Here is a 27002-nt window from a genome sequence, read left to right as displayed (position 1 = left end):
TATCGAAAGTCTTTTGGATATACAGTAATGTTAGTTGTGGGACAGTGTGAAATGACGGTCTTAGGTTCTATTGGACAGACTTCCCCTCTTTTTCTGGTGGGTGTAGACATGTCTTACCATACACACCTGGGTGCGTTGTTTTAAAGAAATTCAAGGACATTTTAAAGAAATTCAGGGACATTTATTTGTATTATTATTTTATATGGTCCTACTTAGTTTCGGTTATTATTTGAAGAGAAGTTTTTAAAACTGATGACCAAGATGTGCTTCGATCTTCAAAGAGGATGAGCCCCCTCTAATTCTTCCTGCATGGTCATGTGATCTTGTTCATCCAATCACAGCATTTAATTTATCCAAGCCATTTTATAATTCATAATAAACCACATGGATCATCTTAGCCAATCCGGTTCTGTGCAGAGTGGTGATTATACTACAGTAGATGCCCAATAAAATTTAACAGGACTTTAGAAACTTGAAATGGAAAATTCAAGTACCATTTTGTTTTAATTAAACAATTATTTGAGTAATTGTTGGTAAATTTGTATAGGGCTATAAATACTTTACACCGCATTTGTAGAGGTAATCGAAAATAAGAGAATACCCCAAAACTTTTTTTTTTTTTTTTTAAATATACAATATATATATATAAATACATATTTATATTTTTTAAATACCTCTTAAGCACAAGAACCTTTGTGCTCATCAGTTTTCCTGCTAAGTACCACTGTACAAAACAGGGTAAAGATCATTCTCTGTATACTAACACCCACTGTTGTACATCTTTGTCACAGAGATGGCCGAAGTGGGCGGCGTCAGAACCAGGAAAAGGAATGAACATAAAGACAGATGATGTGAAATGATGGGGACACTTGTTTGCACCGGTTTATTATAAATAAAAGGTTTAACAAATACGAAAACACAGGACACGGCAGTGGTAGCCAAAATAAATAGAAACAAAAACGGACTAAACTTAACAAAACGGTGCACGGACAGACACTGACAAACACGGTGAGTTTTGATCCCACCAGCACGCAATAGCAATAGTAATTATCACTCTCCTACTCTCTCTCCCGTTCTCCACTCACCGAACACCCAACCGCGAGTGAGTGAAAACATGCTGTTTTTATGCAGCTGTACCAAGACTCGATTGCTAATCAATCATTCAGTTGGAGTCTCGGTACAACTGCACGTGAATTAATAAAGTGCAATTCCCCGTGCTCACATATTACATTTTACTTGCACGTGAAGTGCTGTGCAATCCTCGTGCCTAAATACAAATATACATTTTAAACACTTGTGTTACACAGACCCGTTTATATCCCATGTACCAATGACTGTACACCAACATTAAAACACACAACATATAACAAATAATATACACAAGGGCAGGCACTTTGTCACAATCTTACATAAGCTATACTCAGAAACTTACCGTACAGCGTTTCTGCCTTCTGAGTCAAATGGTATTGATTATAATCAGAACCTCACAGTGGTTGTCACAGCTCCATTCATTTTAATTGATTCATATGCTTTCATGAATTTATCTGTTTCTTACAGTATGTACCTATGTGGTTTTGATCCAGACAATTAACTCGTGATATGGGAAAGTAGAATTTCCTTTTTTTTTCTTTTTTTTTTTTTTTTTTAGCCCCTTAAAACTATGGTATTAGGTAAGTGAACTGTTACAGAAAACTACATCACTATCCAATATCTTTTTTTTTTTTTTTTTAATTGTAATGTATAAAACTAGTTTCAATTATTACATTTTGATTTACTTAACTCTTTATCAACCACAGCAATATATACAGTAGACCGCCATTGTGAGGTTCTGATTGTAATCAATGCCACTAAATTCAGGAGGCAGAAACACTGTACGGGAAACCTTTGAGTGCGGTGGTGTGCTGGTAACAGGTAATGAATGGGGTTGTTAAGTGTGACATTGACGGAATTTGTAAAGGGTGGTTTGTGAGAACTTGGATGTCTCCGACGGTATATACCGTGCGCTGTTTACTGGCCTCTGAAGCAGTCTTTTCAGTTTTATAAGATGGAGATGTTTATTTGAGTTACTGTACACTCAACCAGCTCCTCCTTTATACACATGACCAGGCTAAACTAGCAACAGATTGTCTCATTTAGCCTGACCAGATGTTGACCTGGTTTTAAATATGCGATGTCTTAGTCCACAATAATTATAATACATTGTTTTTAGTTTGCTATAAATCCCAACCCAAACGTTTCTTCGTAGACTGCAGTTTTCTCATATAGTTTCATTAAAAAAATAAAATAAAATAAATTATGCAGACGGTATCACCTAGTATAGTTTATGAAAGATAATTACCATGTTTGTTTGCACCTGGTGCAATGTTGGCATCACACCAAAAATCTGATTAGCAGTTGACTTTTTGCCTGTGTGGCTGCCTCCTTGAGCCGACAAGAAAAAATAAAAGTGATTAGCTGCACCTGGCCCTTATTATCATCATTTATGAGATTGTTTTCAACCAAACCCAGCCAAGATAGATCTCCCAGGGTCGATGTGTGCCAGATTGAAGCCTGGTTTTGGGAAGTCGAGGGCGAGTGTCTTTAGAAGAGAGCTGAGGTCACCATACTGAATAATGCCAGATTAGTGTTTAGCTTCAGATTGCAAATTGCGTTTGGCAACAGAGTCCATATAATTATTACCACACAGTCGTTGAGAGTCTTAATGCATTGTAAAAGATACATTTTAATACAGATTCATTAGGCACTGATGCTTCCAGCTCCCAGTTCCACAGTTGCGTATGATTCTATATTCTTTAAAGGTATGACATACTAGCAGTGAGGAAATAATTTGTTGTAGGTAAGTTAGAGTAGTAGATTAACTGAACGTCAACTAAAAATTTAGGCAGTGGTGTCCCTTTTCTCAATATCAGGTGACCTGCTTTCTAATCTGTTGACTGCACCTCCTTAGTTCAGTACACCTTGCCAGATTCTGGTCCAGCTCAGTAGAGAAGTGTCTACCTCCCTTGTTTCAAGGTCCTGGTTAATCTAGAGCTGCTCCGCAAAACAAGCACCTATTGAAGATCTAGTCACACGCTTCCACATTCTGCCGTTCTAATGATCTAAACAGTGGCGCCACCCATCAAATGTATTTATTTATTTTTGGGCCAATTTTCTCAATATTTGTAGTATATGTATTACTGTTCATAAGTGGGTAAGTAAGCCACTAAAATTATTTATATAGAATTAAAGGTCGTTTAGGCCATTAAAACTGACACCTGTGTTTAAATACAGAAGAGATTCCCCTCCTGTTGTTTCTAATGAATAAAACGGGTGGATCGGGTTACCTAAATGGAAAGTTAAAAACATCAAATATACGGTGTTGTTTAAGCAAGAAATATGTACAATTGGTAATATTGTTGATCTGGAAGGGAATAAGTTGAAGAAGCTTTGAGAGGTTGAGTCCTAGCAGCAATATTTTTTGACCTTTTCTTGTACTCAGTTCTCCGTAGGATGGATATGAACCATTCGTCTAAAACCTAAGGAAAAATAAATGTATTTATGGTTCATCTTTTTTGAAAATGTTGTAAACTGATACATATTTAAATTTTTAGGTTTAAACTCGGCAGTGAATTACTGTCTAGGTATTGGACTTTATCGCTTCAGTGAATAACAAGGCCAGAACATTTTCCTTGAACAAAAGAAACATTCAGCAACTGCCAAAATAGTGTATCCCCTCTACCTTGTGTAGTTCTTTTGGCAAAGCTTGAGGTCTTTCTCCTGTTGTTGTTTGATATTGCAGTGACATTGCATTGATAGTTTCTGGATTAATAAGGATTGTTATGGGGTTTAAAGATCTGCCCTAGCTCAAACAAAGTGCCTCTGTTCTCTGGAGGCTGTGGGTAGAAGGAAGAGGTCTCCTCTGGCTGAAAGAAAGGTTGGAGGTTAACTCAGTTCGGTGTGAATATGAGAAGTGAAAGCAACAATTGTTATTGTCAGGCCCACATGCATTCAGCTCTTCTGGAAAACTTTTTGCAGACAATGGCAATGGCACAGGCTTTTATTTATTTATTTATTACTTATTACTTCATGTTTTGTTGTTGTCGTTTGGTGTGGCCAATTCCTTTCCCATTAAAGTCTCTAAGACAAGAACTCCACATAGCTGTTTTTATTACCAGGCATTAAAATTACTTTAATGACTCCACTGCTTTACAAGTATCAGAATGTGATTATGTTACTGTGAGAGGTTTCTAGTGGGTTTTATTTTTTAATAAACCCTGCCCTCCACCAGGGGTGGGCATTCGTCGTTGAAATCAACATCTACCATCATATCCTTTTCAATGACAGGGAATTGATTTATCATTCATATATTTTCAGTGGGAATGTTACAGATAATTACATTCAGTAATTACAATTAGAATTACAATTACACTAAAAAAGTAACATAAACAACTACACACATTAACATGTTTTTTTTTTTAATCATCGGCAATTATTATTTTTTATTATTTTCACCCCAATTTAGTCGTGTCCAATTATTTTTAGGCTCAGCTCACCACTACCACCCCTGAGTTGACTAAGAAGGAGTGAAGACGAACACACGCAGCTCTGGGCAGCTTACAGGCAAGCCTGCAGGCGCCTGTCCAGACCACAGGGATCGCTGGTTATAGGGCTATAGGGCGCATCCTGCACTCCACGCGGAGCGCCTTTACTGGATGTGCCACTCAGGAGCCCGATTTGTAGAGCTTTTAATCTCAACTCACCTCACTGACAGGGGACAGGACCAAATCCACAGCGGCAGTGTATCACACAACACTGCCCGTTACGCAATTTATTACAAACTGACAATTACAAAATGGCCAGGGAAGGCCTACTTCCAGCAGCAATTTGTCCATCAAATACAAAGAAGTTGGGAGAAGCAGCTGCCTCACAGGCCAAGCTTCACTTACAGTAAGTACACTGACACATAATAATACTGTGCACTTGTTTATTTTACTGCTGCCAAATGACCTCTTCCTAGGGGTATGAAAATATGAGCTGTGTAGGCTAAATGCTTTATTCCCTTGTATGGAGTGGGATTACTCTTCAGGGAAAAGTTCAGGCCTGTAAGCTCACCCAGGCCTTGGAAGGAAATGGTTACCATGTAGTTCATTATCACATCCCACTCCATACAGTAGAAATGATTGCGTAACCTTTATCTCATCCAATAATAACATGTCACGTATAACCCTTGTGTATGGTAAACTTTGTGAAGATTTCAGGGAAGGAAATAAATTTTTATACACGTAAACGTTTCTACTCGAAGTGCTTCCCAATCGTTAAGCGACTATGCAGCAGCAAATACCACACGTCGGCTTCCTCTTTTGTTTCTCATGTCGCTGATTTTGTGAGACATGGAAGGGGTGAAATTGATCCAGGGCTCAGATTTGTGACATAGATGAAGCAGACAGGGCCTTGGTTTAAGGTTTCATCTTCAGAGTGAACAACACTTCTCGGCCAGATGGTGCTACACGACACGGCGGTCTTCTAGTGCAGTATATTTGTGCAAACTGGCAAAAAAAACTTTACAAGTGGAGAATTACAAATAAGCTTGGTATGTGGTCACACCTCCAGGGTGTAAACACAGAGTGTCCCTTATTTGTTGTGTTAAACACAAAATGACTGACTAAATAATATTTTTATTTACTATATTTTTTGAAAAGCCACCCTCAGTTAATTTAGCTTTTTATTTCTGCCTTTAGGAAGTTACTCTCACTGTTTATTTTTTTACTGTTGTCCCATCAGTTTATTTATTATGTCCCAGTTGCCCTTTAGGTGTCTAAATAGCTCCTTATGCAAGGGGCTGGACACTGGTAACCAGCAGGTTCGCTGGTATCTTGGGTGGTTGCTATCAATGTGTTCTTCCTGTTCAGATGACGCACATCCCATACTGCATTCTGTTTGTAGCACTGCCATACCGTTGGCTGTTTCCATTGCTGCCGTCCAGCTGAAAAAGGTTGTCTAACCCTGCAGCTGATATTCACCAGGAAACAGGAACATACTCAGTCATTTAGCATTTTCAGTTATTTGTAATAATTGTTGCTACAAATGCTGACTACAAGTGTGGGCTACTCAAAATTATGTAATTTGTCATGGGCAAACTTCAGGGAGCATCATTGGAAGTGCTTTTTCTGACACACCTGTTCAGTGTAAATTAGAAATTGATTGAGTTTAAGCACCTTTTTGAACGTGGGGAAAGATGGAGTGTTTCCCTGGCTAAAAGCTGATTGCACTTGGTGCACCAAGCACAGGTGAAAATGTCTCATCAGGGCATTGAAAGACAGGACGTGATTCAGAAATCACTGCCCTTTGATATGCAGCTGGTTTTTATTTTATTCAGCACCATCTTTGTCTGGTAGTGGTATTTACAAGATGTAATTTCCGAAATATGTTGACTATTTCTGTTGGCTTTGGTTTTGACCTGGTGTTCTTGGGGCCCTTGTGAAGGATTATTTCATTTCAGTTTGTTATTTCCCTCGGGGTGGTTGATTGCCAGTTAAATTAACACAGGACGAGAGTCTCTCAGTTCACTTGTTGCACTGTCCCATATGTTCTTAAGCATCCCTGGGAGGAGAGCTTATATGTAGATCACTTACATTATTTCAGATGGCAACATATTTTCAGTGTTATTGAAACTTCATAGGCAAAATCTAATGCTACCCATCACTTTGACTTTGATATAATGTGCCTGTCATATAAAGGTCGTGTGACTTTTTGTTTCCGAATGATAAAGACGCTTTGAAATGCTGGATCCGTACTTTATAAACAGTCCTACTGTTCTCTAGATCATGTTGGATCATGGGTATTGCACAAGAAAAATGAACCTGTTTATTGCAGCAATGTTACAGAGCTCTTATCGCAACAGTGTTGGAGCATCACAGTCCGTTGGAGGTAGTTATTTCCTATTGGCTGGGTTATATAAACCCAACTATAAATTCTTGAGTGCCGTTGTGTCCGTTTTGTAGCATGTTTACCAGAGGTGATCTCTGACAACTTCACTGTAAATGTCTTGAATTCTCCAAGAAACCGTGTTTTCCTCAGAATGAAAGTTAATGTGTCTTACTTCAGACCTGCTTATTAGAGCTGGACACATTTCAACATCAAATTGGCAACTTTTTAATCATTGATTGAGGCAGGAATAATTTTGCCACGCTTTGGGTGGTCATAGATGTTAACGTCTATGGAAGGACATCAAACTGTCAGTTAAAGTAGAATTGTATTTGGACCTGCAGTTTTACCAGTGTGGAATCCATCAAAGGATGACTGGTAAACAGGGGTATTACATCACATAGGTAGACACAAAGAAATGCAGTTGACTACAGTAAGAGAAGATTATGTGGTTTCTGTGCACTATTAAGCCACCATCTGGGAACACACTGTTACAGTATTTGAACTGTCGTCTTTTTAATACCATTGAGCTTTTTCAATGGTCAGGAAGATCTATTAATCTTCTAGACCATTAAAAAAAGGCATTTAACAGCACAGCTTTGTCAAAACTTCTTTCAAAATAAAATACTGGAAACTGTGTGACTGTTCTGTTTACATTTGCCAATTTATATTATGTTTTTTTTTTTTTTTTTTCAAGAATGATTCAAGAACTTTCCTGTGGCTGGAGCTCCACACTGACTGTTGTGAAATGTCGCAGTCTGACACTGGATGATATATGATATTACATAAAGTTAATTGTGCTAGTGGGCATGAGTTGTGATTGTCTGGTAATAAATTTATTTTATGTGGAAGCAGATCATTTTACAAGTAAAGAACTGTGTTTTATAGTTTTCTTAATGACGTAAATAAGTCCCATGAGGGAAGCTTATATATTTCTGTAAAGCTGTCGTGGCTTCGTCTATTTCTCTAGTAAACCATTTCATATTTTCAATGTTATGGAAACTGCTTGGGCAGATTATAGGCATCTTCACTTTGACCTATATAGTGGCAATATTTTTTGTTCACCAAACTCACATTTCTGGTTTTATTTCATTTCTCTTTTTTATCAATAGATTTTAAAGTATAATTTCACATGCAGACCATTTCTCTGGGTGACAGTGAAAACAGAATTAGGAACTGAACATTTATGGCTGTTTAAGGCTGGTGGTTGCTTATTCAGAATGACTCCTGCCGTTTATTGAATTAGGTTTAATGGCTGGGGGGAACTTGATTCATATGACTGTAGACAGGTTTTCTATACTGCTTTTACAATCCTAAAGTGTTGTCATTTCCATCCGATACAAACCATCTGATAGAAAGACATGTCTGTATATATGTGTGAGCATGATAATTGAAACACATGGAATTATTTTGAATGCTGAAAGTACTGGATAAACTTAAACCCAGAAAGGAATAGCATTTCCAAAGGCACTATGATTTTTATTGTGTTATTATTTTGTTCTGTTCTCCAGGGCTGCTGTGGGCCCCTAGTTTATAAATGCTATTTTTAATCTGGAGTCATGGTTAACACGGTTGTTATTTCCTCACGTTTGGGACTGCCCTGAACTAGCTGTCCAATGACATTGAGTGAAACAGGGGAGGAAATGTCAGCGTTAACCTCCTGCTGCAGGTTAAACATACATTCAAAACAGCCTCAAACAAACCCACAAAAACTTCCATGAGACACTAAATGTTTTTTTTTTTTATTTTTGTTTCATTTTGTAATTTTCAGTGTCTCTGTTTCAGAATAATCATTCAACCCATTACTAACTGCCTGAGTATTTGTCTAGTTAAATGATCTAGTCTCTCTGTCTGTATTTCTGTTCTTTACCTCTGTCAATCCCATATTCGGGGGGTAGTTCTCTCTTTAGCATGTGTGGTACTTCTTGCAGTCTCCTGTATGCTTGACGACCTGAGCAACAACGTATTATCTTCCTTTTTTGTTCTTTTTGCACCCCCACCCAAAGCATGCTTAGCTGATGGTTGGAATTTGTTTAACATTATTCTGTGTTTTTTAACTGGGAAAATGAGCTCAAGCAGGATCTTCTGTTAGTCACGGGGGCTTTCCATTTACAGCCTGGAATCTTAACAAATATTTTTGGTTTTGGATACTTTATGCACTTCCTTCCTATTGCTTAGCCCTTTAGCCCTTTTAAGCAAAGCCCCCCATTAACACTGATATTTGTCAACTTACAAAAAGCCTTACAAAATTAAACACCGGAAAAAGCAAGAAATAAACTACAGTAAAACTTCAATTAAAACGCCTCTGCCGTTTATTTACAATATGTGCCAACAGACCCGACAAGACAGGCGTTTATTTGAGACCAAAAAATTATTTGAAGTTTTACGTATGTATGAAATAAATAAACACCAAAAAAATGAAGTTAATATAGAACCACAATTGCTGGTGCCGTCCACACTCCAGCCTTCATCTTTATTTTACTAGCTGCTGGATATTTATAGTGCTGGACAAAGAAAGGAATTAAGAAGCAATTTGATGCAAAAATGCAACAAAAGATCTGCAGATTGTGCAATTACCATGTGTGGCAAAGTGCCCCACCCCTGGGCTATTTATTTGTGTTGTATGTTACGTATAGTGTGTTAATGTTGGTGTATAGTCATTGGTACACGGGATATAAATGGGTCTGTGTAACACAAGTGCCTTTAAAATGTATATTTGTATTTAGGCACAAGGATTGCACAGCACTTCACGTGCAGGTAAAATGTAATAATATGCGAGCACGGGGAATTGCACTTTATTAATTCACGTGCAGTTTAACACACCGAGACTCCAATTGAATGATTGATTAGCAATTGAGTCTCGGTACAGCCGCATAAAAGCGGCACGTTTTCACTCACTCAGGGTTGTGTGTTCGGTGAGTGGAGAACGGGTGTGGAGAGGAGAAAGTAAAAAAAGTAAAATAAATAATTGATTTAAACTCACTGTGTTTGTCTGTTCGTCCGCTGTTTGTTAATGTCTGTTTCGTATAGTGTTAACCCGTTTTGTTTCTCTGTTTATTTTAGCCGCAAGTGCTGTGTGCTGTTTTTTTGTTTAACCTTTTATTTTCTGTCTGTTTGATTATTAAACTGCACATCAGCGCCTTCACCATTGCAAAACCTGCGTTCTGTGTTGGTTCCTGTTTCTGGTCTGACGTTACCCACTACAGCCGTCTTTGTGACACATTTTTTTCCACGTTCAACCATCATTGCTATACTGTACTTACAGAGTCCTTCCCTTTCTGTATTTTATGTGGGGATCAAAACCGACAACCAACTTTGGCCCCACGCAAGTTGTCCGTTGCCCACTTTTCAAATAAGTGAAAGTGACAGTGGTGTTACCATGCCTGGAGAGCAATGAGTGGCACAAACAACACAAATGATGGACAGAAGGAACTGGTGCAATGTAAATGTAATTCAGACGCATAGATTTACCAAAAACAAATGACAAAGCTTTTCTCATGTTCCTAGCTGAAACTACTTATCCATATAATATAAAAGTAGGAGAGAATGTACATTCTGCAGCTATGACTTTTTTGCAGAACACTCACTTTATACAAACAGGAACTCATTATTCATTCCAGTATTTTGCATAAACTAGCTTTACCTTCAAGCTGACACTGTTCAAAAAGATCATTTTTGAAAGATAAAATGTCTAATTTTCTGCGCACAACCAGCAAGTGTCCGTGGAGCAAGTCAAATATGTTTATTTGGCTTGTTTTGAGCATTCTTCAAAAGCTCAGAGTGCCAGGGTTTTGTGTAAGATTGTACATGACTAAACAGCTCTGCTCTTTAAATAAACAGGGTCTTTAAGCTTAAACACCCAAACGTTTAATTTAAGCTTGATCATTTTTCGGCCAATTTTCAATACTTAAAATGGTAATTGAGGCTTTAAAAAACAAAACAAACAAAAAAAAAAACCAACACATTTTCCTACATTCACTATATTGCAAGTCCCTTATCATTCAACTGTTGATAGTCTAGAGTCTATTTTCACTTTCACTGTGGTGAAGTCCTTTTAACCTTCCACCACACCCTACTGTAGATTGTGTTGTAAATGTGACTTAAAAGATTAAATATGACATAAAGCACCTACCTCTAAATATCTCGCTGGTGAAAATCACAAAATGAGGACACGCTGAAACGCAAATTTGCAAGAATACTGGTCATCCAACATGTGGGTTTAATCTACAGCAGCCTCTTCTGCTGTAGTGGAAATTATGTGGTGCTTCTAGCTGCTTAGTCATTGATTATGAAGATAATTAAAAATGATTTACAGATTTAAGGCATACATTATGTGGCGTCTTTGGAACACATTCTTGAAAAATTAAGAAAATCAGGAGGCAGCTTCATCAGCTGCCCTTCAAGAGCTTTGCAGGGTGCCTTGTCATTGCCAAACAAATGCATTAAATAATACCTTAATGGGAAAGTCTTTTCAGCCAAGTGTTTGAATATGCATCAGTACCATTTGTTTCATAAAAAACTGATCCTGAATATAGGAAACTTGTCAACCAGATTATCCCCACAATTGCAGATAACAGTGCTCCTGTACTGGGAGTACTGTGAAAATGTGACAGTGTTTTAGTCACATTCACTGCTGGCAGAGATTCAGAGTAAAGTTCAGGGGTCCAGGGAAGCTGTTCAAAGCAATGGCAGTTGTTGTAACAAGGCTAATAGAAGCTGAACAAACCCTGAATATGTTTTGCTTCTACATAACTTACCCATTGTACAAATCTATCAAATTGCCTACAAGTTGTCAACCTGTATGGCAGAAACACTACTTACAGATTTTTTGATGGATGCAAATTCTCCTTCACCCTGCATAAGGTTTTAGAGCAGAATTACATAATAAGTAACAGTACCATACCTTTTATACCATATATCCAGCTTTAGAAATATCTCTGATTTGCTGCAAGCACTCTGTAACCTAGATTAGGTTACAGTATAGGGATGTTTGTCGTGCCTGCCAGGCTGCATACTGGTCAGTAACAGCACTGTCCTTCCTAAAGCCCCCACCCTTTCAACATGTGCAGGGGCAGGGGTCTGTGGCGTTGCGAAGCACATATCAATAGGGGTTGTGCTTTTTTTCCATGTTGTTTGTAGTACAGGCCAGAAAGGTGACTCAGAACTTCCTAATCATTCTCAAGACCCATTTTACCAAGATAATTAAAAGAAAATTGGGCGCTTTTACAAAATTATACAGAAATCAAAGCGTGTGCTGCATATCTCAAACTGGATCTCTGATTAATAAGAGAAAAGGATCTGTAATCTATTGTGTGGGGAAATATTGTGCTTGGCGCCAAGCAGAGGTGAAAGCTGGTAGGGCCTGACCATATACAAGTTTACTACGGGTAATTAAAGAGATTAGAATTATGGCTAGTTGGGAAATGGATTTTGGAGATGAATAGCCTGAGGCAACTTTGAATTTCTGTGTCAAAGTCTACAGGCAGCCTGTAAATAAAATATACAGTTTATTAGTCAATAAAAGTGGAATTAGTAAATCGAGAGGCTCTTGTGGTTGGTCGTTCCAGTGATAATTTTGATCATTTTGCCACCAAATTGTGATAAAACTTGCTTAAGACATTCTTTACCAGCCATTTCTAAGTATCAGAATCTGGGCATGTCTGTCTGGCCATCAGTACTTATGTCATTTGTACATGTACATTCAGAGGAGGAGGTAGGTCGTGGTAATATGTGTCATGATCCTGATAGCTCGCATTTTGGGGATGTATGTTCCTAACATCATTACTATATCGGGGTAGAGGACCAGATGAGAAGCAACTTGCCATGTGTCTGAGATTAACAAAGGGCCTGTGGTGATTAAGCAATTTTACCAAATAGTCTTTTTGCTACTTGTTTTCAAACCTGCCCTGTCTGAACAACACATGCCAGTCTGTCCACAGCACTACAGTGAAGGGCTGCTTTATAATGGACAGGGTGAGTTGTACCCTCCTCTCCAACAGACTGGTGTGGAGCTGTGGTGAAACGTCAGGGTGTTGTACCCTCTCTAAGGTGGTGTGGAGCTGTGGTGAAACATCACGGTTCATTTGTGTCTAATTACATGACCAGAGTCGTTTATAAAACAGTAGGGAATTGTCTGTTCTCTAGGGTCCAATGTAATTTTATCTAGGATGCTCGACAACCGAACAACACATACAGTACATTGCTTTTAATAATTGCAAACTGCATGGGGCTATTTTAGCGTTTTTTGTTTGTCTGAATGACATATTATTGAATTCATGTTAGAAGTATGGTGTGGGTTTCTCAGGTAGCAGCACATTCGTGAGAAACGTGAGTAATAATGTATTCGGTATTAAAAAAATGCTAAACCCTATACCCTCTCTCCCCATGTTTGTGAGTATTGCCAACCCTGGGAAAGCAGGTGGTCAGTGGCTCTTTTTCTTCTCCCCTGGCAGGGTATGGCCTTCACCCTGGAGGAGCGCTTGCAGCTGGGGATCCACGGGCTGATCCCTCCCTGCTTCCTCTCACAGGACGTGCAAGTGCTGAGGGTGATGAAGAGCTACGAGACCAGATCCAGCGACCTGGACAAGTGAGTGGCGCTCAGGCATCTCCCGCGCACACGGAAATCACATGAACGTTCGTTACACGTTATCTACATCCTGTTTAATGTAGCACGCAGGTGACCCACTTTCTCACAGTAGAGCTGTGGAAGGCTATATCTTGGAAACCAACTCTGGAAACTGTATCATTATTATTGGCATTATGAGTCATCTCCTTATTGCAACTACATTTATAATTTCGGTCGTACTTAGAATGACAATGACAAAGCAGTCTAAGGATTTAAACCACAAAATATTCGATAAAAACAGATTTAGTATGTTAATGTCAGATTTCCATCTGTTTTTTATTTAGACTCATTAACTTATAAATATGTTTATATGTATTCAGTGGCTACCTCTAATCAAGTCGAGGGTGTATTCTCTTTATATAACAGACCCAACAAAGCAGATTTTTTTTGTTTTTTTTGTGTGATTTTCTTTATTGCTTTTATTCAAGCTTGCAATTCAACAGCTGAAATCACTCCATATCCAGTGTCCAGTCAACTCTCTCACTAATTGGGTGATTAAGTGCATATGCTTCAATCAGTCACTCAAGCCTGTCATGGTCAAGGATGAATAATCGAGTGATTAAAAAGAAACCAAAAACATTTCGGCAATGTCCTTCATTTACATACCTTATTTCTTAAAAAAAAAAAAAGGTGTTATAATAGTGGTAATTTTTTTTGGATACTCGGTATATACATATCAGGGTTCTCCCCAGTAATTCTGAGGAGGGCAGCAGAACATTATAGCCTGGAGCACTTTTAACAAAAAAATAAACTTGCCTTATAATACGGCAAATAATTTAAATAATGTATTGTCTTTCGTTGACTGTATCTGGTTGCGCTTTATGTTCTACATTTTCTTTTTCATTTCTGTTTTTTATTATGGTGAATTACCGCGTTTATTTTGACTGACTGTGGAAAGATAACGCAGCATAATAATCCAGCACCTCTGCATTTAAGCATTTGTATGTTAGCTGACAACAACTGATATCCCATCACACCTTTCTTCTTAAAGACGTACAGCCTCTATATATGAACCCCGCATCTCTCACAAGCACCTGGGTACATATTGTTACGATATCACAACAAAAGGAATACGCTTTTTTCTTCTTTTTTGGTGCATATGTGTAGCTGTGATGTACTATATATATCACCTGACAGTATAAAAATACGACAAAAAATTGACTGAATGATAATATCCGAAAATAATTGATTTTTTTTTTTTTTTTAAGTAGCCGGCGCAAATATAGTATTAGGCGGTGGATTGCGACGATCGCCGGCTTATTTTGACCCCCTGCATCCATTGTCACTATTTTTGCTTTGAAAATAATTGGCTATTTTTTTAGCAGTCATTAACGTTTTAGGCTCTCGAAGTGCTTAACATAGAAAACCCGCCCCTTCAACTCTCTGATTGGTTAAATGTTGTGTCAAGACGTAACATCGCTGTCATGTGGTTCCAATATTTTTTTTTTCATCCAGCAACGCGCTGTTTATCTTGTCTGCCAGTTGTTAATGCACAGTAACATCTGCAATTGGGATTGGGTTTTTTCAGCCGGGCGGACCGTCCGGATGAAGAGGCTTGGGGAGAACCGTGTGTGTGTGTGTGTGTGTGTATAGGGTTATAATTTATTGCATTTGTACTAGACATTCTTTGTACCTGCTTTTGAAACTATGAATTGCAAAAACAATATAATAATAATAATAATAATAATAATAATAATAATAATAATAATAATAAAAAAGTAACAAGATTGCTACTAGACTTGGTTAAGAACATGTTTCATTCTGTTTCCCTTGCTATACAGGTACATTCTGCTGATGACTCTGCAGGACCGGAATGAGAAGCTGTTCTATCGTCTGCTGACCTCCTACATTGAGGAGTTCATGCCTATCGTTTACACCCCCACCGTGGGGCTCGCCTGCCAGCAGTACGGACTGGCCTTCCGGAGACCGCGGTGAGCACATTTCCTTCCCTCTCCCTCCTGAACCAGACCCTGCACCAGCACCGGCTGCAGTGATGTCCAGGGCTGGAATAAAATAGCCAATATGCCAGTCAGGAATACTAGGAATCACAAGATCTGATCAGGGGGTTCTCACTAGCAGGATTCAGATTAGCACGTAAGCACTGCCATCAGACCCAGTGCTGTGACAGGATAAAAAGCATCCTTGTCAAATGAGTGAGATCAACAGTAAAACTATCTGTAACTTTTGTTATCCTGCTAATGAGCATGTTTTTTTTATATACATTTAATGACTTGTAGCGGAAATAGGGTTTTTTTATTTGTCCATTTGAAATGAAATACATATTTGCATTTTACAATCTTATTGATTTATGTACTGGTGAACCCCAGGTCAGATCAAAGGATTATCTCATTAGTAAAATACAGAGTTTCTGATATGTGATGCATGTGAAAGAAATACAGCCTTACCTATAGTTCTGAATGATGAGATTCAGAAAAAATATATTAGAAACCATGCCAGAAATGGGATAGCTGTTAAATAGCTGTATACAAACCAAAAGCCCTGTAACCAATACACATGTTTCACAGATGTCCAGGGTAATTCCTAATATCCCTCTTCATGCAGTTCCAGGAAATCTCCGTCTTTATAGAGAAATTCTTTAAATCTCTTATCAGTATGTAATCCTCTAAATGTTTGGGTGGAGAGAAAGTTTTAAAAGTGATCAAAAATGTGCTGGTTTTATGCTGCTGAGCATGAATTAACTTGGCTTTCTCTCAGGTCTAGACTCGTTGCCCCCTGTTTGTCTGATTGTTTTGGGAAATGCCAGCAGCAGCCTTTTGGGGATAAAAAGCTCAAGGTTTTAAAGCTACCAAATCTTCTAATAGATAGATACGTCTTAGTTGTCCTGCTGATTATTCCTCTCGGTATAATCTGCCCGTTGATCTGAAGGTGACAGTAGACCAGCTCTTCTCATTAATGCTTTCAACGTGTGATCCTGTTTGTGGTGTATAATGATCTGTTACATCTTAATCTCCTGCGTAAATAAATAAGCATAATAGCTGCATCCTGTACTGACATGGCCTTTCACCGCTCTGCCTGCCCGGAGCATACATCTTCTAGGTGGCCTTATAAAAAGCTGACTATTCTTCATCAAAAGGCAGACAATCAAACTGTCTGGTAGCTGCTCTTTTAATGATTGGGTGGGAGGTGTAGGGGGCCAAAGGATTCTTAAGCTCCAGCTCTAAATACTGAACAGAGTGCTTTTGTTTTGGAACAGTGTGTTACAGTCTGGGGTAACCTAGTCACAAATGTCACTGCCCGGTTTTGGCTCCGTGCTAGTGAATTTGCCTTCGTTACTGCATCTGTCCCATGAGGAGTGCTGGCTGTATTTCAAAGCAAGCTGAATACTTAATTTTGTTTCGGATTGAAAAGGCGTCCGGTTCCCTCCCTTTATGTGCCAACAGTTTAATGTGTAGAATTGTAAATGATGAATTGTCATGGAATTTATTTTATTTTTTCAACTGTGAATCTTTTGTTGTATAATGGAAAGTTTTCCATGCCAGTAATATGCAATCTTCCTTTTAACTTTCTCTAGAGATGACATTGGTTCACAAGATTGCCTGTGGGGATGCAGATGTGAACGGGTTGCAGGTTCAAATCAGAAACATTTCATTCCTTGACAAGCTTTGTATGTCCCCTTATGAACTACAGCTGTAAAGGTTTAAATAGTAAACAAAAATACGAATCTTAAACATATTTTACTAAACGTTTAACCAAAAAGTTTCAGGTTTGTCAGGATCTTACATGATTTTCACACTTTCTCAAAAGTTTCACCATTTATAGTATTTGTAAACCATTATTTTTTAATACTGTGGGCACGGTTTTGATGACAGGGCAAACCACTAAGGGTAAAAATGTGTTTGCCCCTAATTTTGATGAGAAAACCTGGTGCAAATGGAAGGAAACTGACCTTGCCCTGTAATGCGATTTTTGGCAACATGCTTTGCCCCACTGAATGTGAAATATCAAATTTGAAAATATTACAAAAGTAAGATATAAAGACTATAAATATAAAGTAAGTCTGCTTTTTTTGATTGAATGTGTGTAATTTTAAACAGTAAACAACCATTTACACAGCAGGTTTGAAAGATTTACAGCCGCTTATTTTTTTTAGCCAACTTTCTGCTCACTTCATTAAACTGGTACCTGCTGGAAGCTTGGCAGGCTTTGTGAATCTGAAGGGCTGGTTTGATCATTATGTGCCCTGAAGGGTCGAGACACAGCTGATTTGATGGTAGCGTTGTACAGTTCTGGGTATCACCCTGGGTTGCATGAGGGTGCTTCCCCAGTACTGTACAATGCTTTGCTGTAAAAAGGCTCCTACCAGTGCGGGGTACTAGGTTGATCAAATCATTCTCATAAGTTTGAATGGCCCCTCAGGCTTCTGATCCACTTTGGAGGTGGCAGGACAGGAGTGTTTATCAGCAGGGCAGGTAGTTGAGTCTTTTCTAGGTACCTGCCATGGGGATAAATGCTGCTTAATGTAGATTTGAAATTGTACCAAATTGAAATAAAAATTATTTACTTTCATGGTACCAATGGCTCTAGGTTTGTATGTACAGCTTATTTTTTAATGACTGTTCAGGAGGCAGTATTTTTGTATTCTGTTTGTTTTTCTTTTTTTCTTCTTTTTTTAATGACAGATTTTCATCTATCTGTGTGAGAATAATACTAGTAACTTTTTTTGGCACAGGTGCAAGTGTGCTTCAGAGTGAGTTACGTACAAAAAAAAACAATCAACTTGAATTTAGAAAAACTGACTCACTGGAAAAGCTAAAGTATGCAGTCTCCCATTTCGTATTTCACATTGTGTTGAACCATGCTTTTTAGACGGGTGGTATGAAATCAATAGCTCCAGATGGGAAGAGGAAGGCATGTTCCCAGCGAGTCATAGGAAATGAAAAGATGCTGTTGGAAAGCCACTTGGCTGTCTCCACAAGCTGTGAATCACAGGGAGGGAAATCCCAGAACAATGAAACAGCACTAATGCCAAAATCCAGTTATATCAAGCTGTGTAGAGGACAGACATTTAGATTAATATACTCTGGCAGACAAAGGGCTAGGGCTGTTCCCACCAGCTTGATACGGGTTCCAAACCAGTTTAGGCCACAGAGTGACAGTCTAGTGGTGTACGATAATCCATCATGTATCCGCCCGTCACATATCTGCCCTAACCATTTATCCGCCATGATCAAGCTCTTCAGCAACCTTAGTTTATTATTGAACAGAGAAGATTAGTTCAGAGATTGTAGATCCCATCAAGGTTTCCATACACTGTGTTGTATGTGCTCTGTGTGCTACAATTACTGGTAATGTCATGTGAGCTGTCCAGTGTGTTAATATGTAAATAAATCCTGTTCGCCTGATGGGGCGAACAGGATTTATAGCGTATGCTATACGAATGCATGCACCCACACGGCAGACGACTACTTATTAATACCCTGTATCTTTCTAAACAAGGGATTTAGGGGAGCTTCCTAATAAAAACTGAATCGCAAAACAATAATTGTGTGAATATAGTCGTTTGTTACAGCTGTGTATAATGGTATTTAAAACAGGATTCATTCATCCGACTTTTTACATATCCATCCTTACTCTGGTCCTACTACGGTCAGATACGGAGTGAATTACTGTACTTGTAAGCTTGAAGGCCTGCAGTCAAGTCTGGTTTTATCCCTGTTCAAGCCAAAACATATTATTGAAATAATATATTGTTTTTCAGCAGCCCTCAACATATGTCCAGAACTGTGGCTAGCAATTTAATATAATTTTCCACAGTTAAAAATTAGTTTTGTGAATATTTTTTGGCTCTGTCAATTTTGCTTGGCAGATGTAAGGAATTTTAGTTTTGCAAAACAGTCCTTGCGATATTTCGTTCCAGGCTGCAGCTGTTCGGTATTGCTTGACTGCCTTGCTTGTGCTCGCTTGTCCAGTTCATCACAGACAGCAGTGGCTTGCAATGTTGTTTATGTGTTCTTGTTTTCATGATACAAGTATAATAAATTCAATTCATAAGTGAATCAAATAGAACACTCGGTACAAGCTATCCAAGTCAAGGTCACCACTGAGCATGGATCCAAGTAATAGGTCAGAATTGACTATTTAACTAACTAATGCTATCACCAGTTTAAGAGTTTTCAGTTGATAGCACCCTTTGAGATTTCCTTTGCAAATTATTTTTCATGGATATGCCAGTTGAGACCCTGCCTTTTGTAGGTGATGGAAGTGATGGATGGTGAATGGGTGTTAGTTTGCTGTTTAATTAGCAGTATTGTAGGCTTTCTGTGCTTCTGAATTTAGGGCACAATTTATTGCATTTTTAGCTGGAAAATTCAAGTTACACTATATACAAAGTGAGGAGGAATATTTTGATTCAATCAAATAATTTATCAGTAACGAAGCAGAAAGTTGTGTAGATAACATTTTGTGTTTATTGAATGAATTTGTATTTTCCTTAAACTCTTCCTTTCCTAGCTAAAAGTTTATTGAACTCAGGCTTTAAGTTTACAAACTTCATTTCAAGCACATTTAAAATGAAATTGCATGGTCAATTTGTGGTGTTCTTTTTTTTAAATGCATGTTATCCATAGACATAAACAAAACCATTTCAGCTTTAGGGTTATCGTGACCTCAATAGCTGTAGATCGAGTAATGAACAGTTATAAATAGTTGTATAAAAGCACTGCCTTAATGCCTCGTTTATCCACTTTTCCCTATTACACAGCACCAATCAAACAAAACGAGAAATGCGACCCATTTAATCCATCAAGTGGTAACATTTTGGACATTGCGTGGCTTGTGAACGCTACCCTGCTTTGTTTGTGTCTCTTCTGTTCTCCCTGGCCTAGACCAGACCCAACGAGGACGTCAGCTGTCAGCTTCATCACGGCTGCACTGCATTGTTATATCTGGTCCCTAAGCCCGAGGTTTTGTTCTATTAAACATTTAGCAAAGGCAGTGCATGGGTGCCAGCAGAATTGCTAGCCTTTTGCAACTTTCTTCAGAAAGTCATCTGTTAATTGTTTTTCGCTGATGGGTCCAGTGGTTAACCTCACTGTTTGAATATTTTTTACCTGTCTTTTGTTGTTTATCCCACAGGGATGTGGTGGAGGTGGATGTGCATACATCTCTACGTCCGTACATACGTCACACTTTTACATACGCCAGCCGCTTCATTAACCTTGCTAAGCAATGTCTTTAGCTAAAGTTATTGAATGTGTAATAATCTTTAAAACCTGTTGCCTTCCACAATATAAAGTACGTAACTCACAAAGGTGTCCGTTATGTGTTGAATGCTGTCACTGGTATTGAGAATAGTATGAGAATGTACAAGATGATTATACTTATTTTCAGGCCATTTATATAAGTTTTGCAATTGCAGATGGTGTTAGTGGACAACAGCTTATCTAGGTTTTGCTTTTTAATGTATGCACACTATACCTTGACAGTGGGTTAGCCTTGGCTGTGTTTAATGGTGTTGTTGATTTGGTGTTTTGCAGGGGGCTGTTCATTACCATTCATGATAAAGGGCATATTGCAACAATGCTGAACTCATGGCCAGAAGACGATATCAAGGTACTACTGCATGATGACCTGCTTGAATTAAGATCAACTGAAAAAAGACTGTAATGAAGTTGTCGTGCATTCGAAGATTTCTCTAGTTTTATCTGTGGAATTCATCATGATTTCAGCCAATCGGAGAACAGATAGATGTTTATTTCTTACACAACCACAGCACAAATACAGCCCAACCATGCTAATAACAGGTTAGGTTACAGCCTTGCAGGTATATAGCTTCTCGTTTTAATTATAGCTGTACAGTTATACAGACAGTTCAGGATGACCTTGCATCACAGTTGACATTAATCGGACATCATTAGATGTGCCATGTTTCAGTACTACTGGGCAGCCATCAGTTACCAGCTGCAGCCTTCACCTCGATTGCTGTATGTGTGCTGGACCAGTCACCACTGAGCTTTCTAAAACCACACACAAAAGTATTTCCCTTTTGTTTTTTTCTAAAGCGCATAAAATAAGCCAGAGCAGCATCATGTTAGACTCTTGAATTATTATACTTGGCCAGCAAAAACACTCACCTTTGGCTTGTGTGTTTATTTATGCTGGCTGCGTGTAAATATTCCCTTGGTAACCGCAGTGCTACTTTATTAGTCCATGTGTGGACTAGTACTTGAGGGGCAATCATTGTGCAGCTGTGTGCTGTATATATTATCATCTTTTGAAACCACTCAACATAGATGACTCATGATGGACTCCAGGTCAGCTAATTTTATTATTGCAGTCTGTCATGCAAACACAGCAAAGAGTGTCTTGGGGAATCAAAATCCCTGTTCTACATTGTTTTTATTTGTTTATTCAACATTCTGCTATTTCATCAAAGGAACGAGCTACAGTCACAAATGGAACTCAGTCTGAACTTGAACTGTCTCCTGCCGTTCAGTACTGGGCCTCTTTTCAAGTAAATTATGCCAGTTGTGCCCTGTTGTGGGGTAGTTCTGATGTGGACTGCTGGTTGTGTCTGTTCTGTGTTTTTCAGGCCATCGTTGTGACAGACGGAGAGCGCATCCTGGGTCTGGGTGACCTGGGGAGCTATGGCATGGGGATTCCAGTGGGAAAGCTGGCCCTTTACACAGCTTGTGGCGGGGTCAGGCCTCAGAACTGTCTTCCTGTGCTTTTGGATGTTGGAACAGACAATCAGGTACTGCTGTCTTAAGTGGACCAAGATTGATATTCTGTTATTTTATACAGGGGCTGGACAAAACAAATGGATACAGCTGCAATATGTAGCACATGTTTGTTTTTTTGGGGGGAGGGGGTGCATAAACACTGCATGACGGACTTTGATCGAGGGCTGATAATTGGTAGGTAGATGCTTCAATACCCGAGAACATCCAAGTAATGTGACACAAGGTCTCTTAAGCACTCACAAGCTTGGTTGGTTCTCAGTTTTGTATTTTTACTGTTGAGGTTTCATCTTTCCAGAAATAGGCGTTAATTAGAGACTGGAGTAAATGCTTTGATAATATGGAGAACTGACTTGCTGAAGATCTTCCCTGGAGGAAATGGAGGTGGTAATCATTGATGACTTGTCAAGTATCCCTTTTGGACTACTGTAGTAATGTTCTGGCTGACCACTGACAATGCAGCTATTTTATTTTTTTGACTTGTTTGTTTTTTAAACCCTGTACCTGCCGTGTGGCTTTATTGGTGGGTGATTTAGTCCCAGTCCTCTTCCAGCACCTAACTATCTACCTTTGAAGCTGCCCTGCTATTATCTGAAATCCCTTGCATGCTAAGAACATGTATAACTGTGCTATCAAGAAGTTCTCTCCTGACTTTAGTTTTTCAACAGGGGTAATTGTATTTCCTTTTTTTGTGGAAATATTCCAAACATCATCATTTTATCCAGCAATATCTGTTGAGCATACACGGAGGCCCAAAACAACAGCTAAACTGTAATTATTAGCCTTCAGCTTGTTTTAATTCAGTGTAAAAGTTGAGGCCCATGTGAATTAATCTTGGACACAGGATCACCTGGATTTGTTTAATTCTTTAGGCCACCTTTGATCTAAAACATGCTGTTTACGTAATTTAAATTCAACTCTCCTGCAAGCTTTATGGGGGGTGTAGGTTTGGATTATTTCCTGTCTTTTTCTCAATACTTGTTGTGGTTATTGTATGTAATAAAAACTGTAAAGGAAACATTCAGTTTCAACAGTGCAGCTTCAAGCAATTTCTGTTTTGAGCTTATCCTGACAGATCAAAATGAAAGTGTTTTTCTTTTAAGTTTGTCCAATTCTGGGAAACCCTGCCTTGATAAACACATTGTTCAGTGCAGCCACTGCTTTGGGAGACGAACCGGTTACGCAATGACACAGATGGCAGTACAACTAGCAGTAACAAAATGTTTTTTGAAAGGCAACCTAGAATTCTTTTTAAGCCTCATTCTCAACCTAACACTATACTCTTAAAATCCTCAACTGGATGCTGAGTGGTTTGCATCCAATAATCCCCAAAACAGTGACACCTCAATTAAATGTAATTTGCTGAGAAGCTTTGGAATATGTTGCACCTTCAAACGCTCTAGCAGCCACAGAACATTACTGAATGCCAATCGTTTCTCATGTTAAACATGATGTTAATCTGTACATATACTATATAATGCTTAAAGCTGCTAGCCCTTTTAGCATGAAGTACCAAAAAGATTTTCATCTGCCTGGCTGATTTTGTTTAATTGTTTCCATTGGTGGAAATGACAGCAGTGCCTTGCAAAACATGTTAACTGACGTGATCACTGCATAATGTAGCTAAGCATTTGTTCCGTTGCAAATTTTACATTGAGTAGAGCCATTCTTCATTCCCTATGTTTTTTTTTTTCTTTTTTAAAGCAAATTCTACTCCTGCCATGAGAGATTACTGACTTTAAACAGTGTATGATCATGCCAAGCTTCTACCCATATAGTGAAATTAGCTGTACACTGGGAAACTTTGAGCTGGTGCATAAGAATGCTGCTACAGCTGATGAAAACTGAAATTCATTGGTGTGTTTTGTATCTGTGTTCATTTTGGGCAGTTTCTAGGACAGTTTGTCTCATCAAAAAAAAAAAAAAAATATGCTGTAAAGTAAGAATGCTTTCAAAAATAGACATGTTAATAGATTATATTGATCAATTAACTAAATGCAAAGTGAGTGAACAGAAGAAAAATCTACATCAAATCCATATTTGGTGTGACTACCCTTTGCCTTCAAAACAGCATTAATTCTTCTAGGTACACTTGCACACAGTTTTTAAAGGAACTCGGCAGGTAGGTTGGCCCAAACATCTTGGAGAACTAACCACAGTTCTTCTGTGGATTTAGGCAGCCTCAGTTGCTTCTCTCTCTTCATGTAATCCCAGACAGACTCGATGTTGAGATCAGGGCTCTGTGGACGCCATACCATCACTTCCAGGACTCCTTGTTCTTCTTTACGCTGAAGATAGTTCTTAATGACTTTCGCTGTATGTTTGGGGTTGTTGTCATGCTGCAGAATAAATTTGGGGCCAATCAGATGCCTCCCTGATGGTATTGCATGATGGATAAGTATCTGCCTGTACTTCTCAGCATTGAGGAGATCATTAATTCTGACCCAATCCCCAACTCCATTTGCAGAAATGCAGTCCCAAACTTGCAAGGAACCTCCACCATGCTTCACTGTTGCCTGCAGACACTCATTCGTGTACCGCCCGAACAAACTTCTGCTTACAAGCCAATTTTTCGCTACAGCCAAATATTTCAAATTTTGACTCATCAGTCCAGAGTACCTGTTGCCATTTTTCTGCACCCCAGTTCCTGTGTTTTCCTGCATAGTTAAGTTGCTTGGCCTTGTTTCCACGTCGGAGGTATGGCTTTTTGGCCGCAAGTCTTCCCTGAAGGCCACTTCTGACCAGACTTCTCCGGACAGTAGATGGGTGTACCAGGGTCCCACTGTTTTCTGCCAATTCTGAGCTGATGGCATTGCTGGACATCTTCCGATTGCGAAGGGAAGTAAGCATGATGTGTCTTTCATCTGCTGCAGTAAGTTTCCTTGGCCGACCACTGCGTCTACGGTCCTCAATGTTGCTCGTTTCTTTGTGCTTCTTCAAAAGAGCTTGGACAGCACATCTGGAAACCCCTGTCTGCCTTGAAATTTCTGCCTGGGAGAGACCTTGCTGATGCAGTATAACTACCTTGTGTCTTGTTGCTGTGCTCAGTCTTGCCATGGTGTATGACTTTTGACAGTAAACTGTCTTCAGCAACCTCACCTTGTTAGCTGAGTTTGGCTGTTCCTCACCCAGTTTTATTCCTCCTACACAGCTGTTTCTGTTTCAGTTAATGATTGTGTTTCAACCTACATATTGAATTGATGATCATTAGCACCTGTTTGGTATAATTGTTTAATCATACACCTGACTATATGCCTACAAAATCCCTGACTTTGTGCAAGTGTACCTAGAAGAATTGATGCTGTTTTGAAGGCAAAGGGTGGTCACACCAAATATGGATTTGATGTAGATTTTTCTTCTGTTCACTCACTTTGCATTTTGTTAATTGATAAATATAAACTATTAACATGTCTATTTTTGAAAGCATTCTTACTTTACAGCATTTTTTCACACCTGCCTAAAACTTTTGCACAGCACTGTGTGTGTGTGTGTGTGTGTGTGTGTGTGTGTGTGTGTGTGTGTATATGTATATGTATATATATATATATATATATATATATATATATATATATATATATATAATTTTTTTTTTTTATTTTAATAAAACGAGATGAGTCGCAGTCTGTGTTTGAGGCTGCTTATAAGGTTTGTAAGAATTCCGATATTTTTCTGAAAATACTAATTCTAATATCAAAAGTCATGTAAACACAGTTTTCGGAAAATGTATCGGAATAGCATACTGCGCATGTGCATGCTTTGACCCTTTTCTCCTGCACGTGATTTTAGATAACAGAGAAAATAATAATAATCTGTAGTCAGTCTGCATGCATCCATATGTCTAGTTAGGAGTAAAGTAATACATTTGTTAATGTCCTTATGTATTTGTTAATAGCCCATTTCGATAAAGCACTTGAGTTACTGGATTGGTCTCCGTTCTATCGCAGAAATGTCCGGTCTTTAAATCGTACTTAGGCTACTACAGTATTTTGCATGCAAAAATACCTTGCATTTTCCAAACACTTCAATCCATGTATACAGTTGAATTATAATTCGTTTTTCTATCGTTAATCATGTAAACACAGAAAAGTGACGTTTTAATAAAATCAGTTTTCTGATTCGGTTTTCCGAAAACATCATTAGTTTTCGGAAAATGTAAACGTACTGAATGATTCCTTGTGGTCCATCCCAGTTAAACACTAGTTGGTCAGCCAGCAAAGCAGACTCCAAAGCTCTCCACACTCCATTGTGATGCAGCTTTATCAGCCAAGAGCTGAGCAGAGGCTAAGTGGATGCTCATCGGGATTGTAGAGAAGCCTGTCGGAAAATAGCTGTACTTAAGCCCTAAGTTTATATCCAGCTTGATTTACAGTTTATTCAGCTACGCGTTACCTATTGTGACAGTTATAATGTATTGCAAGTAGAGTTGTGTATAAAAAGATCATGTGACTTGTTACCTAGAGCATTGCCTGTGATGTTCAATACTTATTTTAAGAGACCGTGTTGTGCTTTTGTTTTGCAGACTCTGTTGGAAGATCCTCTCTATATTGGGCTAAAGCACAAGAGAGTGAGGGGGAAAGAGTATGACGAGCTGATTGATGAATTCATGAAAGCTGTGACAGATAAGTAAGCGCCTCTTCATGGTATGGACATAGAAATCATGATTGTTCAAAGTAGATAAATGCTGAAGAAATTGCTGTGTGAGGTGTGAAGCCCAGGAGGTTCTTCCTTTTTAATGATCGACTGTAGATTCTATGAAAGCGGATGAGGTAAGATCT

At 38.7% G+C, this 27002-nt stretch overlaps 1 protein-coding gene across 1 annotated transcript in view; it reads left to right on the top strand.

The window, feature by feature from the left end:
* Positions 1-27002, top strand: part of LOC121327805 (NADP-dependent malic enzyme, mitochondrial-like) — a 65069-nt gene that overhangs the window by 4385 nt on the left and 33682 nt on the right. The window contains exons 3-7 of the mRNA XM_041272014.1: positions 13356-13489; positions 15310-15459; positions 21025-21100; positions 22080-22241; positions 26747-26850. Coding sequence (XP_041127948.1) covers positions 13356-13489; positions 15310-15459; positions 21025-21100; positions 22080-22241; positions 26747-26850 — 626 coding nt within the window. The remainder of the gene's footprint in view (positions 1-13355; positions 13490-15309; positions 15460-21024; positions 21101-22079; positions 22242-26746; positions 26851-27002) is intronic.

This window comes from Polyodon spathula, chromosome 15 (genome assembly GCF_017654505.1).
Source record: "Polyodon spathula isolate WHYD16114869_AA chromosome 15, ASM1765450v1, whole genome shotgun sequence".
Taxonomy (NCBI): Eukaryota; Metazoa; Chordata; class Actinopteri; order Acipenseriformes; family Polyodontidae; genus Polyodon; species Polyodon spathula.
This window is presented reverse-complemented; position numbering and strand designations above follow the sequence as displayed.